This window comes from Diadema antillarum, unplaced genomic scaffold (assembly GCF_040938485.1).
Source record: "Diadema antillarum isolate AM-2024a unplaced genomic scaffold, OU_Dant_1.0 seq00000807_RagTag, whole genome shotgun sequence".
In the NCBI taxonomy this organism is placed as follows: Eukaryota; Metazoa; Echinodermata; class Echinoidea; order Diadematoida; family Diadematidae; genus Diadema; species Diadema antillarum.
The window spans coordinates 508118-523637 of record NW_027271688.1 but is presented as its reverse complement, the minus strand read 5'-3'; the positions used below and the strand labels follow the sequence as shown (position 1 = coordinate 523637).

The window sequence follows — 15520 nt, the reverse complement described above, 5'->3', positions numbered from 1 at the left end:
ACACGAGGGGACTCCGTCGAGGCTACGCACCGGTAACTTCATAACTTGGTAGACACTTCATTGTACCGTAATAATTTCCCGTCCACTGGGCCCAAGAAAACTCTCGCTAGGATAGTAAACTTCGTCACTCACACTATCTTCGTTCTCCCAAGACACTGCCGAGATAACTTTCTCTCTCTCTCTACTCTTGGATAATCGTATTCCAGCATCTCAGAAAAAAAAAATCGTCTCCACAACTTTTTGTGCAGTTGGTGACAATCGGCCAAGATTTTCGAGTTATTTGAAGATTCTCACGACCCAGACAGCGGTGTCTTGGAAACCTAATTAGATGACTCTGCAATCGATAGCTCACCAGATCAACGATTAGGGCCCATTATTTGGCAACCAGCGCTGCATGACAGTACCTGTGTTCAGGGTACGCACGCTAAGTGGCTGATTAAATGAGCTACAGGAACGGTTTGTGCACGGGGTTCCGTATCGTCAAGTACCGGTGCGAGGGCGCAACGATTAGCACTCGCCGACCTAATCGTCCCGCCAGCGCACTCGGCTGCTCAAGCACAGAGCGGAAAGACAACCTGTCGTCTGCACAAACAGTGAGCGCGAACTTCACGCTCTTCTTCCTTCGGCCTTACAGTGATTTTTTGCCCCCGCAACTGAAACGTCATAACCAGGACTACCTGTGAACATTCCGTCGCCAGTGAGTTTTACACTGACTTTGCTCTCATGTTTGGGGAAAATAATCTGGCCACCACGGCATTCCTTCCCAGCCAAGCCGCCTCTTGTCAGAGGCAAACCACCCCGCCAGGAGCGGCGCACAACCCCGTCACCATGTCGATGGTTATGGATTTTCACCGACGTGCGACTCTTACGCACGGTGCATGTAAGAGTAAGTTTTTATTTGTTTCGATCGAGAGAGCAAATCACCTTTCCCCTAAAAAAGGAAAGAAAAAAAATGACGAGATAGGTGGAATTATAATTCATTTTCGAAAGTCAAAAGAGAGAACAAAATTACAAGCACTTGGTATTAGGGCGTTATATTTGTTGAAGTTGTTGTACGTGAAAAGGTGTATTTTGTTTCCGGCAAAGAAAATTCTTTTAGCCGAAATCATATTACTTTCTTTTCTTCTGTGTCAACAGAGTTTATTACGCAACATTCTAAAGAAAAAGGTAAAATCACTCCATTACATCGACTTAATTACTGGATATATGAATCACAGAATAATAGATGACACAAGAACTGACATTCCACTGCTAGACTTGCTTTTTTCTAACCACTTGCGAATCGGAAGCCTCATATTTCAACATAATGCTTTTCATGTCATTTGATTGGGGGAACATGAAAGCACGCTGGTTAGTCAGCATACTATCGTGACTATTAGGACTGGAGACGAACAATGACATCGGGACATTTTGTTTTATGTGCAGGTTATTAGAAGCATCGCCAAGATTTTCAAGTATTAACAAAATCTTTCACTGATATGAGGCGTATATTTATCAATAAGGATATTAGTCTTTATCTAAATGCAGCTTACACAATGCCATGTAATGTGTATCTAATAAAATTATCTGCATAGGGACGATATCATTAAATTATCGAATTGCTCATGTGCCGTGAAAGACACCCAAATTAAGCAGACGAGGAACAGAGGAGAAAATGACACTTGAAGGGCTCAACTTGGAGAATGAACCTGAAATATTGTGTGTACACAGTCGCGAGAAGGAAAATTAAATGTGAGGCGCCGCCTCTTTCAGTAAAACAGAATACATGTATAATGAATAAATAATAATTTGCAGGTGGTGTATGATATGATAATGATACGCTGAACACCTGGCCAACTGTCCTGTTAACATTTCTTTCTCTGCGTAATTCGAAAAATGGCACTGCGTATATTCCCGCCTGACATGTCATAGACAGATCTAATTGAAATTAGCAGCTCACTGCAATTTAAAGTGATTTTCAAAACACTGTTCTGATACAATTTTTTTAATACAATCTTGGTTTATTCTAAAAGAAGCCTGATTATCACACAAATAGCCAGAGGAAAATGTTGAGTTTCTTTCATCTGTCGTAATTTTTGAAGAACACGTTTTCGTGTTTATCTTGGTGAAGTTTCGTCAGAAAAGTGTGAATAGTATGTCTTACTCGATTAATTACATGTTAAATAAGATTGAAGTCGGTGTGATCATTATACTGCAACGGTATTTACAGCTAAAAATATCAAGGAATGTTTTTACAGAAGTAAGGTAGGATTTCGGATGATTTGTCATAGATAATTATTTGAATATACTTATATCACATCACATATACATCTTATTTCTCTTACGCTTATTGCCAATCATTAGTTCGATCCGCTACTAATCATAAGAAAACATACAACCAACCTTAACAAATTCCACCATTCATTTAATTGAATAAAGCCCTAATCAATTCAGTAATCTCCTTTTTTCACAAGTAATTATGCTTCGGTGTGTTTTGGCGTCTCGTTACACGATTAATGAAAGTAGTATACTGTATTACGGGGATAAGTCACGACTATACACGCCGGCGCCAAAGTGCGGGTTATTGATATAATTTCCTGTCTATTCTCTCGTTAATCGATTTGTGTAGAGGTCTGGTCGCGATTCTACCGTGTGTGTTTTTTGGTTTGGTTTTGTTCTGGTTTCTTTTCTATCGCCGACCACGTACCGCTTGACTGTTATCCTATTGCGTAAAGTTGACATAATCCATGGGATTGATCCAGTGTGACTAAACCTGTATTAAAATGAATCTCCACATCATGGATAAATCCTTTCGCTCTTGAGCTGTCCCAATGTAATGCCGTGGAAAGCGGTAACTCGGGGAAAATACCTTTTTGACGTGTAGACTTTTACTATTTCAACATTACACCGTCTGATTACATACCTATTATGATTCGACAACCGTGGTTACATTGACAAATTAAAAATATAATTTGAGAGATCTTCTGCACAAGAGCACATGGTCAACAAGTCGACAGAATAGACATTGAAAAGTCTTTTTTGTTGTTTTGGTTTGCTTTGTTCTTCTAAAGAATTGACGTAATGAGATTGGCAAGACAAAAGCATGATGTAACAATGGAGGGAATGTGTGAATGATCTACACACACGCATCACCTACACAGCGCCCAACGTTTCCTTGTCCGCGGTATTGATTATTGCTCATGTTCTGTTTACATTGCCCGGAATGAAACGCCTGAGAGATAAAAGTACACCGGGGGTCAAACGGACTATTATACTCGACTACGGCTATACCATCCTTAAATGACCTGGAATACATTCCACCTACAATTTTTTTATTGTCTATGTTCTCTTCTAATTCAGAGAATATTAAAAAGGGGGAGCTGAATTCGCGGTAATAATTAAAAACCCTAAGCTGAGAAAGGAATGTACACCCACATTCGCCCACATTACAGATAGCATCACTTTATTACTTTGGGTTTTTTTTTTTCAATGATTGACAGCATACATGTCAGTTGGATTTCAGTTAACCATAAATGGAATACAAAGATGACAATTAGGAGTGCATCTTTTATGGCCAATGTAGTGGCTGAGAAAATACATGTTGCGTTCTACTCCGTAGGTTTTGAGTATGTCAGCATTTTTTTTTTAACTGGGAGCTTCAGAATCATTGCGCTGTTGTTTATCTCCACAGAGAAAGTCAGAATAATCTTTTAAGCGTCTTTAGTTGGTAGCTTCTTTTTCGTTTTGCGTCTTCTTCGTAATCGATGTTTACAAGATATTCGTTGGCAAAGGTGCAAAAAGTGACCGGATATTTGCACATTTTAAAAATTGTTCATTTTTTTCCCTTATATTTTCCGGCTGTTATTTGGTCGCAATCGTGAGCTTAGCGGCTGCTTTTCGGGTGCTATAATAACAAATTGTCCTTGGAACCGTTCGCGTATTTCACAAGGCGCCTCCGTATGTACACTGTTTGCAATATTAGACTTCTTGAGCTCTCGAGTCAACAGCGAGAATGTTAAAGTGGGAAAACAGCCACGCCACAAGAAAAGTTCACAGACTGTATTTATTCAGGGGCACGTGTGTTGGGGAATCAAATCGAAAGATTACTTTGACCAAGTTTCGTGAACTTCGCACGTAAGGGCGATTGCCCTAGCTATAATATGTTGTCAAAGAAAATTCGCTCAATCACTGGTTGTTGTTTTTTTGTATTCCCCATTTCTTGATTTTCATTTTGCCTACTGTATACAGCTGTGCTGTAAGAGAGCAGTAGCCGATTTCTCATTCGACCTTTCACGCACGCGGAGAAAACGGATTTGTCATGAGTGTTACCGTAAACATCACACAAGGGAATTCAAGAAATTCGTCCAAGGAAGCGCTGGCGTATTTTTACGGGGGGGGGGGGGGGGGGGGGGCGCATAAACTCTAATGAACAAACAAACAAACAACAGGAACAACAACTTGTCTGTACGAAGCAACCATTCCGAATTTTGGTCAAGATTTATCGCGATGGGTGGAATAAAGCCAAAGTTATTATACTGTACCTGCACATTCTAAATGCTTCCATTCCCACCTGCAATCTCACCACTACCCCCATATGATATATTGAAACCATGGACTGTTATCAGATACGCTTAACTAGGAACTCAGTCGTTTTTATAATATCTAGGCAGAACAGATCTGTCTTTGTCAGTGAGTCATTCACGCCCTCACAGTTTCTGTCTCTGAGTTTCGATATGATTTAGAGTTTTGTATGCCTAAAAAATATGTTTACCAATAACTTATGCTAGTATATTCCCGTGTGTGTATGTTTGTTTGCTTGTATATATGTATATGTATGTGCTGAATTATTGTAACGAATACGCTTGCATTTTGCAAGGCGAGAAAAGGGGTAAAAATCGGGAGAACAAAAGGATCATCCCGGCACGCAAAAACTAAAAACACATCAAGAAAGATCAGCAAAATCCTTGTAAATTATGAAAAAATACATGCAAAACATCCGATGAATAATGTAATATTTCTGATGAGCAGTAGCAGTACTCATTGTAGCTTTTAATCAGTAACTGGCCCGTGTGTTAATTAAATGAATGATTTTTGTGTACATCATTAATGAAAGAAGTAAATATAATGTATTCTATGTTCATATTGAGAAAGAGACGTGTATATATATATATATATATATATATATATCTAAGGTATATGTTCTCGCACTTTTATATCAACAAACATGAGAAATAGAATCAGGGATGAAATATGGAGGCTGACAAAGAGGTTAGAGACGGCGCTTTGTCATTCACAGGCGAATTTACGGGAAGTAGTTGTCTACGCACTCATAGGATCAGGAGCAGTAATTATCAAAAATGTTTATTAGCGTCATAATCGAAATTAGATATTCAAGGTGACATAACAGCAGCGCGCCAAAGGGGTGTCGTCGCGCGAAGGGGGAAAGATGTCGAATAGATGCATGATGAAGGTTATTACTTTCAGAAGCAGCGAAACACAATTTATTTTCAATACGATATTTTACGCATGTTATTTAAGGCTGGCGTGAGCTTTCTGATCGGGTCTCGATCTCGCAGCGAGCGGGGTTAACCTCCACGCAGGAGAGTTCCGGGGAGGCGATCAACCCTAACTGATCTGATACCTGAATTATAACACCTACTGAGGATGACTACAACTCCTCCTCACCCCCCCCCCCCTCTTCCTCCCCTCATCATTCCCTTCACTCCCTCCACTACCAAAGCCATCGCGATGGACTTTGATTAAAACTAGTCGTTAGTCATGCCGACTTCGCCCATTGTCTCCGCGTTGAATAGTTTCGGAATGATGCGAAAGAAGTTGGATGCAGGTATAGGCTGGGATTAATCTATACATAGGTAGCTGCGCGTCCTCACAGCTCTTCGAATGGGCTTTATTGTGTGCCCAAGAGTAGGCATCACTCAATTTCCTATTAACTTCTCAAAGTGTTTTCTCGCGATAATATACATGTACAGCAGGAGAAGAGATACTTACCTCGGTGCGAGCATGGAGCTACAAGTAGCTCCATGGTGCGAGTATTTGTTTGTGTGTGTGTATGTGTGTGGGTGTGTGTGTGTGTTTCCTTCATGTCGTATGACATTAGAAGCTAAATTAGGAGATGTGAACTCCCACCAATAATAATAAAAAAGGATGAAGCAAGTTAGCAATGAATGAAGCATCGATCACATTAATTAACTGATTAATGGTAGCCCTGATAATATGTTTGTCGTTGCTGTTGTTTCATCTTGACGTTCTTGCCCTTTTAATTCTACTTAAATGAGTTCCTATGACAACCATTCTCATACATCCTCGAATTCGGGGCAATGTCCTCCGAAAGAGATGATGCGCGGGAGCGGAACCATTGGTCGACTTGCTCCGAGATGACGTAACAATAATAATTCACTGTATCGACATTCCTGACAATGCTTGTCGATTTCTGCTGTTCACGAGAAGAATCAACCTATGTGGGTGTTTTTTAAAAATCATACTCATATAGATCTCAGTTGGAAGTGAAACATAAATATTTTTTACTTAATAATATCATGCATTGTTTTATCTTTTTTTTCTGAAGGGGGGGGGGGGGGGGGTATGAAAGATAATGACGAAAGTGAATTCGGTAGAAAGTTTGTTTCAACCGGAAGCTGACCTCTTGACTGACAGTCTGACAGTCGATTCATCTCTCTCTCTATCCGATTGGCTGGGTCTAGCCCACTTGACTATCCATCTGACCGACACGAAAAGGGCAATATGTGGGACCATCACATACTCGACTGTGCAGAACTCTTTTGGAGAGGTCTGCAATAGCAAGGATAAATGCCGGCCATCGATTTTTCTATGAAGTGAAATGGCGCAAGAGGCTGCTCTGTCTAAACGATATATTCTACTAATCAATAGACAATGTAAACCACTCGACACAGGGGGCAATTCAGCGCGGGATTTAATCGTACTTGATCCGGCTTAGGGCTAACAGAAGGAGGGGAAAAAAAGAAGAAAGAAAGAAACAGTTTTCTTTTTGCCTCACCACCCTCTTTTTTTTTCCCTCCCACGAGAGGTACGCCCAGGCGAAGGGGTGACTCGTACTTTTGGTGTCATTGAAGTCACTACTGGCGAGTCGTCTAGTTTGTGTGGAGCAATTCACTTCTGCCTCTTTCTCGAACAAAAGCTGGTGCACACCAAAAAATCCGCACCGTGGTTTCCTTGCACAATGACACAATTGAGACTGCCATTGTAGCAACGTTTATCCATTATGCTGCGAGCATTATTAAACCGATAGCTATATATTGACTTTAGCTGCGTAAGACGCTGTTTTCTCTGACACTAAGAAGTCTGGCAGGCAGCATACAAGATGTTGTCGTTCACTCGTGATACAATGACGAAAAAAAAATCTTTTAGAGTATCAATTTCATGAGTTATTTAGCATCACATAAGAAACAGTTTAACCTCTAAATGCACTCTGCACTGTCGGTGTGCCTACTTTCAAGAGGATAGCTGGCGATTTTAGATGCGTATAAGTCACAGGAGTCACCTGTTTGAGCATCAGCACCTGAGCTTGCTTTGGATTGGGACTAGAGGCTTCAAACCACACAGATAATTACCTCTTAAGAGTTGTCTCTCTTATGTAAAGAAGGCTCTTTTATTTAAGTCCAGACTTCCTGGCTGTGAAAAAAAGAAAAGAAAAGAAAAGATCCTCTCCAATCCTCAATGGGATGAGAGTGAAAGCTATACCTTGGCCAAACAAAACAGGGAAATCGATGAATTTTCGACGGAGAGTTGGAAACATAGTGGGCTGAGCCGAACCAACGGGCTTTCTTTTCTCTTTTCTTTTCTTTTCTTTTCTGAGGTTCAAGTTTGAAATTGGTTTAGGCCGGCTAAGCTGGGATCAGCGAAAGATATCTTCTTGAGATATCGGGCGGCGTTCTTTCATGGCTGCTCATAACCGTTGTTCGCGTCATTTGAAGAACTAATTATGCCATTTAGAACGGCATCTTTCATCCCTATATGTGACTGGAGTGTCTATTGAGTGCCCCGATTAATTTACCCGGCTTAGATCGCTGACGGACTTGCAAAGCTTCCGAATGGCTATGCCTAATTTTATGTCGAGCATACTGAAGAGTCTTCTTCCCTTCTCTCTCTTTCCCTTTCTCTCTGTATGAATAGAAGGCGTAAATTGATAGTGAGCGGGTTTTAATTCGATTTCCCATTTTGATGACACGCGGAAAATTACCTTGCATTCAGGTACACAAACTCATCGTGTAACCTTTGATTAACACGGTGTCCATCCACAACATGGCCGTGCGTTGAGGGGTAAATTGGATGTTTTTTCGTCCGGCAAGAACAGACTAAGGACGAGATGTGTGTTTACAGGGGGAAATATATTCACACTTCTATTCGCCTTAAATTAGGTAAATCGACCCCCCCCCCCCTAGTATACAGTCCAAGTTCAAGGCAGGAAGTTACATTGACTATTTCATTGTGGTTTTCACCCTAACTGTGGTTGAAGTAAAAGTTTACATTTGGAAGTAGCTTTAACTGACATTTTTAAGTTTTTCATTTAGTTTTCAAGATCAATAAATCGAAGAAGAAATGTCCACCCACAAGAACAACAGGCACAAGCCGACGATAATTACCAGACTGCTAGATGTTTCCGTACGAACATTCATAAGAAATCTTGAATAGGTTTTTATGCATTTTTTTTTTTGCATAACCATGGATCTACCACATTCTATACGATACAATTTGAGGAGGAGAGGTGATACCGTATGAACGTTGACCGTCATAATCTTCAATAGATGTCATATACATTTACGTCAGGATAGACATATATATAATGATGATATAATTATTAACATAATATTGTTCGCTGTGCGAAACATTATTGGCATGAACTTTTCAATTCAATTCAATTCAATTCAAATTTAGTTTCTATATTCCCATCGAACAAAAACGTGATACATGGTATTAATTATGCAAACAAAAAGTAAAGAAGTATAAAAACTATAAAGAATAGCACTAAATGTAACTGTGAATGAATGTATGATAGTATAAAGCAAGTATTGCATGCATTGCAAAATTACAAAAAGCAGAGCTTGTAGACGTGGATCCTCGGTAAACAATATACTAATATATAATTAATGTATCAAAAATATATCTAAGCTTAGTAAAAGTCTTTGTCAGTTGTTATGATAGAAGCATATTGTCAACAATACTAATAGTATTAAAAGAACACGTATTCAAAATAAGGTATTAATGTCAGTATTACGGCAATATTCAGACAATATTCATTAAAATAGCCGTGTGTAACAAGTTAGTGATATTGTATTATAACAAGAAACGATATATACATACACGCTTATATAGTACAACTTGATGGAAATATGCAATGTATATATCCGCTATATATCCATTCTTCCCTTTGAACAACAACAACAACAACTACAATGAAGTGACCCTGAGTAAATTGCACATAGATTGTGATTTATTTCAAATATATAGAAGGATCTTTTACACAATATTATAATATTTCACCTCTTCATTTTTTTTCTCTTTAAAAGTCTTCCCTCGCGTAAGTTTTTGCAAAAAGGAAAGAACACACACGCACAAATACAATTTGAAGTTTTCAAGTAGAACGGGCAAATGCGTTAAGGAAATTTATGAAACAGAAAGGAAAATAACACGGTCACAAGTTTTGAGATCAAACTATAGTGTTTCATGGGTGTAGTGTGGATACGTAAACACCAACAAAAATCATCAAAGTAGCATTTTCTGGTTTAGCCAAGATGGCCGAATAAGAGAAAAGAAGACTAGTGAAAGAGAGACTAGAGTGAGAGAAAGACAAGGGGAAAGAAAGAGATAAAATCATATCATTTTACTCCTGCTAGCATACGATGTGCTCGTCAGCGGGACATCGGCGGAGCGAACATTAACAAAGCAGGTAGCACATTGGGGTGTATAGAGTGCGAAGCCAAACAACGCTGCACCGTTCGGCCGCTCGATCCCTCTACAAACCCCTCATATGGTGTGCGCCGGAGCTCTAACGGCGAGCCACCCGTCACGGGCAGGACACGTGCGGCGGAGTCGTCGGTGGCACGGCGTGTGTCAGCGGTGTATCGAAACTCTCTCTCGCGCAAGTTAAAGCTCACCCTCATTTTCCGTGGCGTACGAAAATGTTATCAGTTTTTTTCCTTTTTTATATTGTTGCTTCTTTCGGGCATACGAGATATTTCCCATCAACACATCTGCCATGGAAATCCTCTTTTATTTCGGAGGCTATAATTGTTACTCCCAACTCTTCACGGCATAAGGAAATCACAATTTCCCCTCCCCGTCTTCAAGATTTCATCCACACATTATTTGTATGTTCTTACGTATCGAGATGACAAGGTTGCCATGCATCTCTGTTTTGTTCAGTAGGTATCAATCCCCATCACGACCTGATTTTTGTTGTTGTTGTTGTTGTTGAAATCTTAGTAGTAATAATCTTTGTGAAACACACGCGCGCACACGTAGACAATATTATAGAGATGGGTATGTAACAGATAGATATATAAATAGATAGACAGATAGGTAGATAGATAGATAGATAGTTAAATAGATAGATAAACAGTTAGTGAAATACTATATATTTTAGGGAACTGGTTTCGTTTGCTTTGGGAAATCCCGTGTGTTGGAGCAAACATTCATTTCTTGAATAATGTTTGTATATCTTTTATAGTCTTATGTGACACCCTACCAATATCAAATGGAGATGACAACATTTAATCAGTATATATATATATATATATATATATATATATATATATATATACTCAATGTTCTTTGAGAGTAACGCACGTAAGAAAGATGATGAAAATAATGATTTTGAAATAATCCTAACCCAACGATGGTCGGTTTCAAAGTTTTAAACAGGAGAATATAACTTAACCTATTTACAAGAAAACTAATTTGGAAAGGTAATTGAAAGCGCTTAGCTGAAATGGGAATTTATCAAATTATATCATAATTCATACCAGTATGTGGGATATAATCTCCCAAACACACGGATTTAAAGCGTACCAAGGTGACTATCAGCACCCAGACCCTGAGAAACCCTGCATGATCCAGGGCTTAAGCCAGCTATCGCTTCGCTTAGTATTTATCTTTTCTTTCTTTCTTCTTTTTTCAAAGCCGGCAGCTGAGGCGGGTGAAAATGACGGATGAGAAACAAGATGGCCGTGTGTGTTCGGCTCCTAGTGCACTTGTTTTCTGGTCCCATAGCACACCAGATGAAGGGTGCCTTGTACGTAATTGGCGTTCAGATGCAAGATAAAGATCGTGTCGGTGAATAAATCCATTGAACGCGTGTACGCGTGAGTCTTTGACTTACGAGGCGACGTTGTGGTCACCAGTAACAATGCTGTCTAGGAAAGCACTGCTTTAGCGATGTTAACCGCTATTTATTTGTGTGTGTGTGTGTGTGTGTGTGTGTGTGTGTGTGTGTGTTATGGAGTCGAGATTAGCAGCCATTTTTTGTTAGTTTCACTCCAAAGGAATGTCGTAAGCATGCTCTTTTCAAGTTTATCGCGAGTTTATTGATTCTGATGTTGATTTAATTTCCCAAATGTCGTCGGGATTGTTGTTGTTAATATTATGTGGTAACACAAAGTGAAGAGATGGTAATAAAAAGAGGAACCGATTTCTCTCATAAAAAGCTATCAAAAGATAAAGTATGATACCTGAACTGTCTCAACCAGATTCTGAAAGTTAAAAAAGAGAACATTGTATTGACTGGCATGTCAGATTTCCAACATGTAAACATTAAAAGAGAAAAATGCTGGAGTTTCCCAAACAGGCGTGCAGGCTTTGAAAGAGAAAAGCAAAGAATAGCGGTTCATTCGTTTCACCGCTGTGTTTTCTGTATGTACCAGTTTTCATAGAGACGGAATCAACGCTCATGAACTTGATGAGATAGCATTGGCTCATGGGAGTCAGAAAATAAAGCGACAAAGTCGGTTATTTTCCGTAGACAGATATCTCGTTTTGTGGTTTCTTCTTTTTTTTTCAGGGGACGTCGAAAATTACATTACAAAAACAAATCGTGTTGCGATGACCACTTGTGCGATAGTGAAAGAATATGGAATGAAGAGACATATAATGATGTGGGATAGATGGGATATAGGATAGATGTAATGTTGTAAATAGATAGAATTAAGAAGGCGTCACGATGTAACAAGTATTGTGAGGAATTGATTGATATCAAGTGCATGGCCATACATTTAGTCTATGGGTGTAAACTGACTAAAATGTGAGGGTAGAACGCGCCACAGTGGACACCTAATGTGCGAAAGAGTTCGCGGTTCTGGTCTGGTGGCGGAGCGAGATTTGCCAAAAGTATATAATACACGATAAGGATCAGTCCGTTCTCAGGTATTAAGAGCGCGTAAGCACGAAGGCGTTGGACCGGAAGGTCCCAACACGCCACCAGTGTGCCTCGGCCGTGTTCATGACTAGTCTCTCGCGCGCCGCCGCGGCCGTCTTCCGCTACGCAGCCACTTGAAGTCGCTATGAATGATTCCAGTGATAGTCGACCTCTCTGCTAAAAGAAAAAAAAAACAGAATTAAGCCAGAAGTCGAATCGCAAATTAGTATATGCAGAGATACCCGGGAACGAGTCAGATAGTAGCAGAATCTTTTCACAACAGGAATGATATGATGCACGATAATTCATTACATAATTTATATCCGTACTTTTGAAGTTCGTAGGGAAGTAAGATTGAAGAAATGACGCTAAACCACCGGGTGCCCCAAATCACGAGGATACAAGAGCATTTCATACACTGATATAACCAAGGACGAAATAGGCGAGCTGCTCAATAGGTTAGCTTTAAAAGCATCACGTCTTGTAATCATTTGTATGTTTCGAATATGTAAGTGTGTGCATATGGCTATATCTATATTACAAGCAAGTACGTGTGCATGTGTGTATGTGTGTGTGTATGCATATGTGTTTCTCCTTGTTGAGGGTGTCCTGTCTTCGTGTGCATGTGGCCGTATTATTCATCATTCAAAATGAGCGTCTTGGGTGCCGGAGCCGACGCGGCCAAACCACCGGCACGCACTAGTGGCGGCGGAGTCAGCCAAGTTTGCCGTCAAAAACTTTTCACGGCTTGATGCCCATCTTGCCGAAGATGTTTTTCCGAGAGAAGGGGGATGGGGGTCAGCTGAGTGGGGGAGGAGGGGGAATGGGGGGGGGAGGATCTTTCGCTGCCTAGAAGATGTGCGGAAGTCACTCATCTTCCGTTATAATATATGCACGAGTAAGACCTCATCTTCGTCATAATCAGGTGTTTCAGACTTACAATGGGATCCCCCCCGAGGGAGGGAGGGGTGGTCTTCTATGGCATAATATGAAAAATTGATGCACACGTACATACATGCGTCCATACAGGCCATGAATCTATACACATGCCGACATGTGCCCTGCTGTTAGATAGGGCTGTTCAATTCAATTCACTTCAATTCATTCATTTTCATTCTTCATTTTTTTTTCTTTCAACTAAAACATAACACAAGATAAATCAGGTATTACGTCATAAACAAAAAACATTTGCCTTTGCAATAAATAAATGATATCGATAAACATAAGAGCGCATACTGACAAAAAAAGATAATACAAAGTCATGCTTCAGTTGAAAAAAAAAAGGAAGAAAGAACCACTACACCACTGTTGGTGGTGTAGTGCCGATGAACATTCTGTAGCTCCATAACAGTGACGAATGTCAACCAGTAGCTACACACAAAAAAAAAAAGTAGATAGGGGAAAATGTTGTGCAGTGAATAAAAAAAGTTTAAAGACACACAGATTTCTTAATTTGGGTTTTTTCTCTTACTTATTTATTCATAAAAAGAAAATTATCTAGCCATCTTATAGCCCGTTGTTATTTTGGAGTTCATGTTAAAAAGACTTTTATCTTTGTTGTTGTTACTATTTTCGTTTCTGACTCGTTTCGTCACACCAATATGAAAGTTCAACTGGGGACACAATATGATGCTCGTAGAGGATCACGTTTAGGCATAGTGTTTGCACTCACATGGCTGCGATCTCCTCAGAAATCAATGCTGTCAATAATGAATTCCATCTTAATAATAAACGTTGTCATTACCCCACTTTTTTATCTGGTGTGTATCGACGGTCGGTAACTCGTCATCCCCGGGGCGACTCGGACGGGTATGGCATATTATTTGTATGTCTTGGATGCTAGGTCGCAGCGAAGAGTGAGTTTGTCTGTGTTAGTGTGTCTATGTGTGTGTGTGTGCGTGTGCGTGTGCTTGAACATGCTTGTGTGCGTGCTCGTATGTATTCGTTTGTGTGTGTCAGAATGCGCACGGGATGACGAAAATCGCTTTTCAAGGCTGCGCGCCGATAACTCTCCCGTGTACTTCAGAGACTGGCGTTCCGGAAGAAATCGTGCTAAATCGATCGACGAAGTGTGTCGGATCGGTGACTGCCGCATATCATTAGGTCACAACGGATATACTACAAATGTACTGCTTAGGATTATATGTTTTATTCTTCTCCCCCCCCCCTCTCTCTCTCTCTCTCTCTCGCACACACACAGCGACACAAGATATTCCCCTGTATTTGCACATGGATCACAGTTTGGATACAGTCAACAACCATGTAGCAGTAATTTCCGTAGTGACGTAGACATTCCGATCAAGTGCATGTACACAAATCGAAATTATTTTCATTGTTATCGTATTTTACACACACATCTCACATAAACAAAACACACTCAACACGAATGCATATTTTACCGTGCATTTATTTCAGTGAGTGGCTTTGCCGTTCCTACAAAGTATTTTGTGAAATTAATGTTCTGGCTTTTTATAGGGAAAAGTCAAGTGTTTCATTCCTTCCTATCATACGCAAAGTATGTTTAATCGTAATTTTTGATGATGGCGTGTCATAGAATATGAAAGAAATAATTAAACATTCTCCCCTCACTCTTCATTAAAAAGAATCCGTCAGTTATACAATGCGGTGATGTTTGATAAACAGCAAAAATATAGATTTATGATAGATTTAATTAACTTGTATAAGAACACTTGCTTGACAGTATCCAACAAAAGTATCATGGCGGTCATTATGAGTCAAAATATAACATTTAGTTGTTGTTGTTGATGTTGTTGTTGTTCTCCGGGGAAAAGTCAAAATTTCACTTCCTGAGCCGACCCCATTGGCAAACAAAAACAATTATTTGGCTTCGATGTGTTTGCGGGACGGATTTGTCGCAAGCCGGCCGACAAGGGATATAAAATGTGAGTTGCAAATTTCTTGGCCCGTCTGTTGAGGAGTTTCGTATGTCGCAGCACGCTCATGCTCGGCTGATGTTGCCACGGGTCTTCGTCCGCGGAACACGTCCGCTTATTGTGTGGGGGACGTAAAAAACGGCAAAAATATGGATGAAATGTCGCCAAAATGAGGATTTAAGAATCCGCCGTGAAACCGGAGCCGAAAGCAAACACGCTAAGCGCGTCGCGAGTGAAT

General features: G+C 40.1%; 1 protein-coding gene across 1 annotated transcript in view; it reads left to right on the top strand.

The window, feature by feature from the left end:
• The first annotated feature begins 659 nt into the window (after positions 1 to 659).
• The window catches only part of LOC139739583 (paired box protein Pax-5-like), a 36989-nt gene continuing 22128 nt past the window's right edge, over positions 660 to 15520 (top strand). Inside the window, exon 1 of the mRNA XM_071650187.1 lies at positions 660 to 886. Within this exon, the coding sequence (XP_071506288.1) occupies positions 724 to 886 (163 nt within the window). The 5' untranslated portion in view covers positions 660 to 723. The remainder of the gene's footprint in view (positions 887 to 15520) is intronic.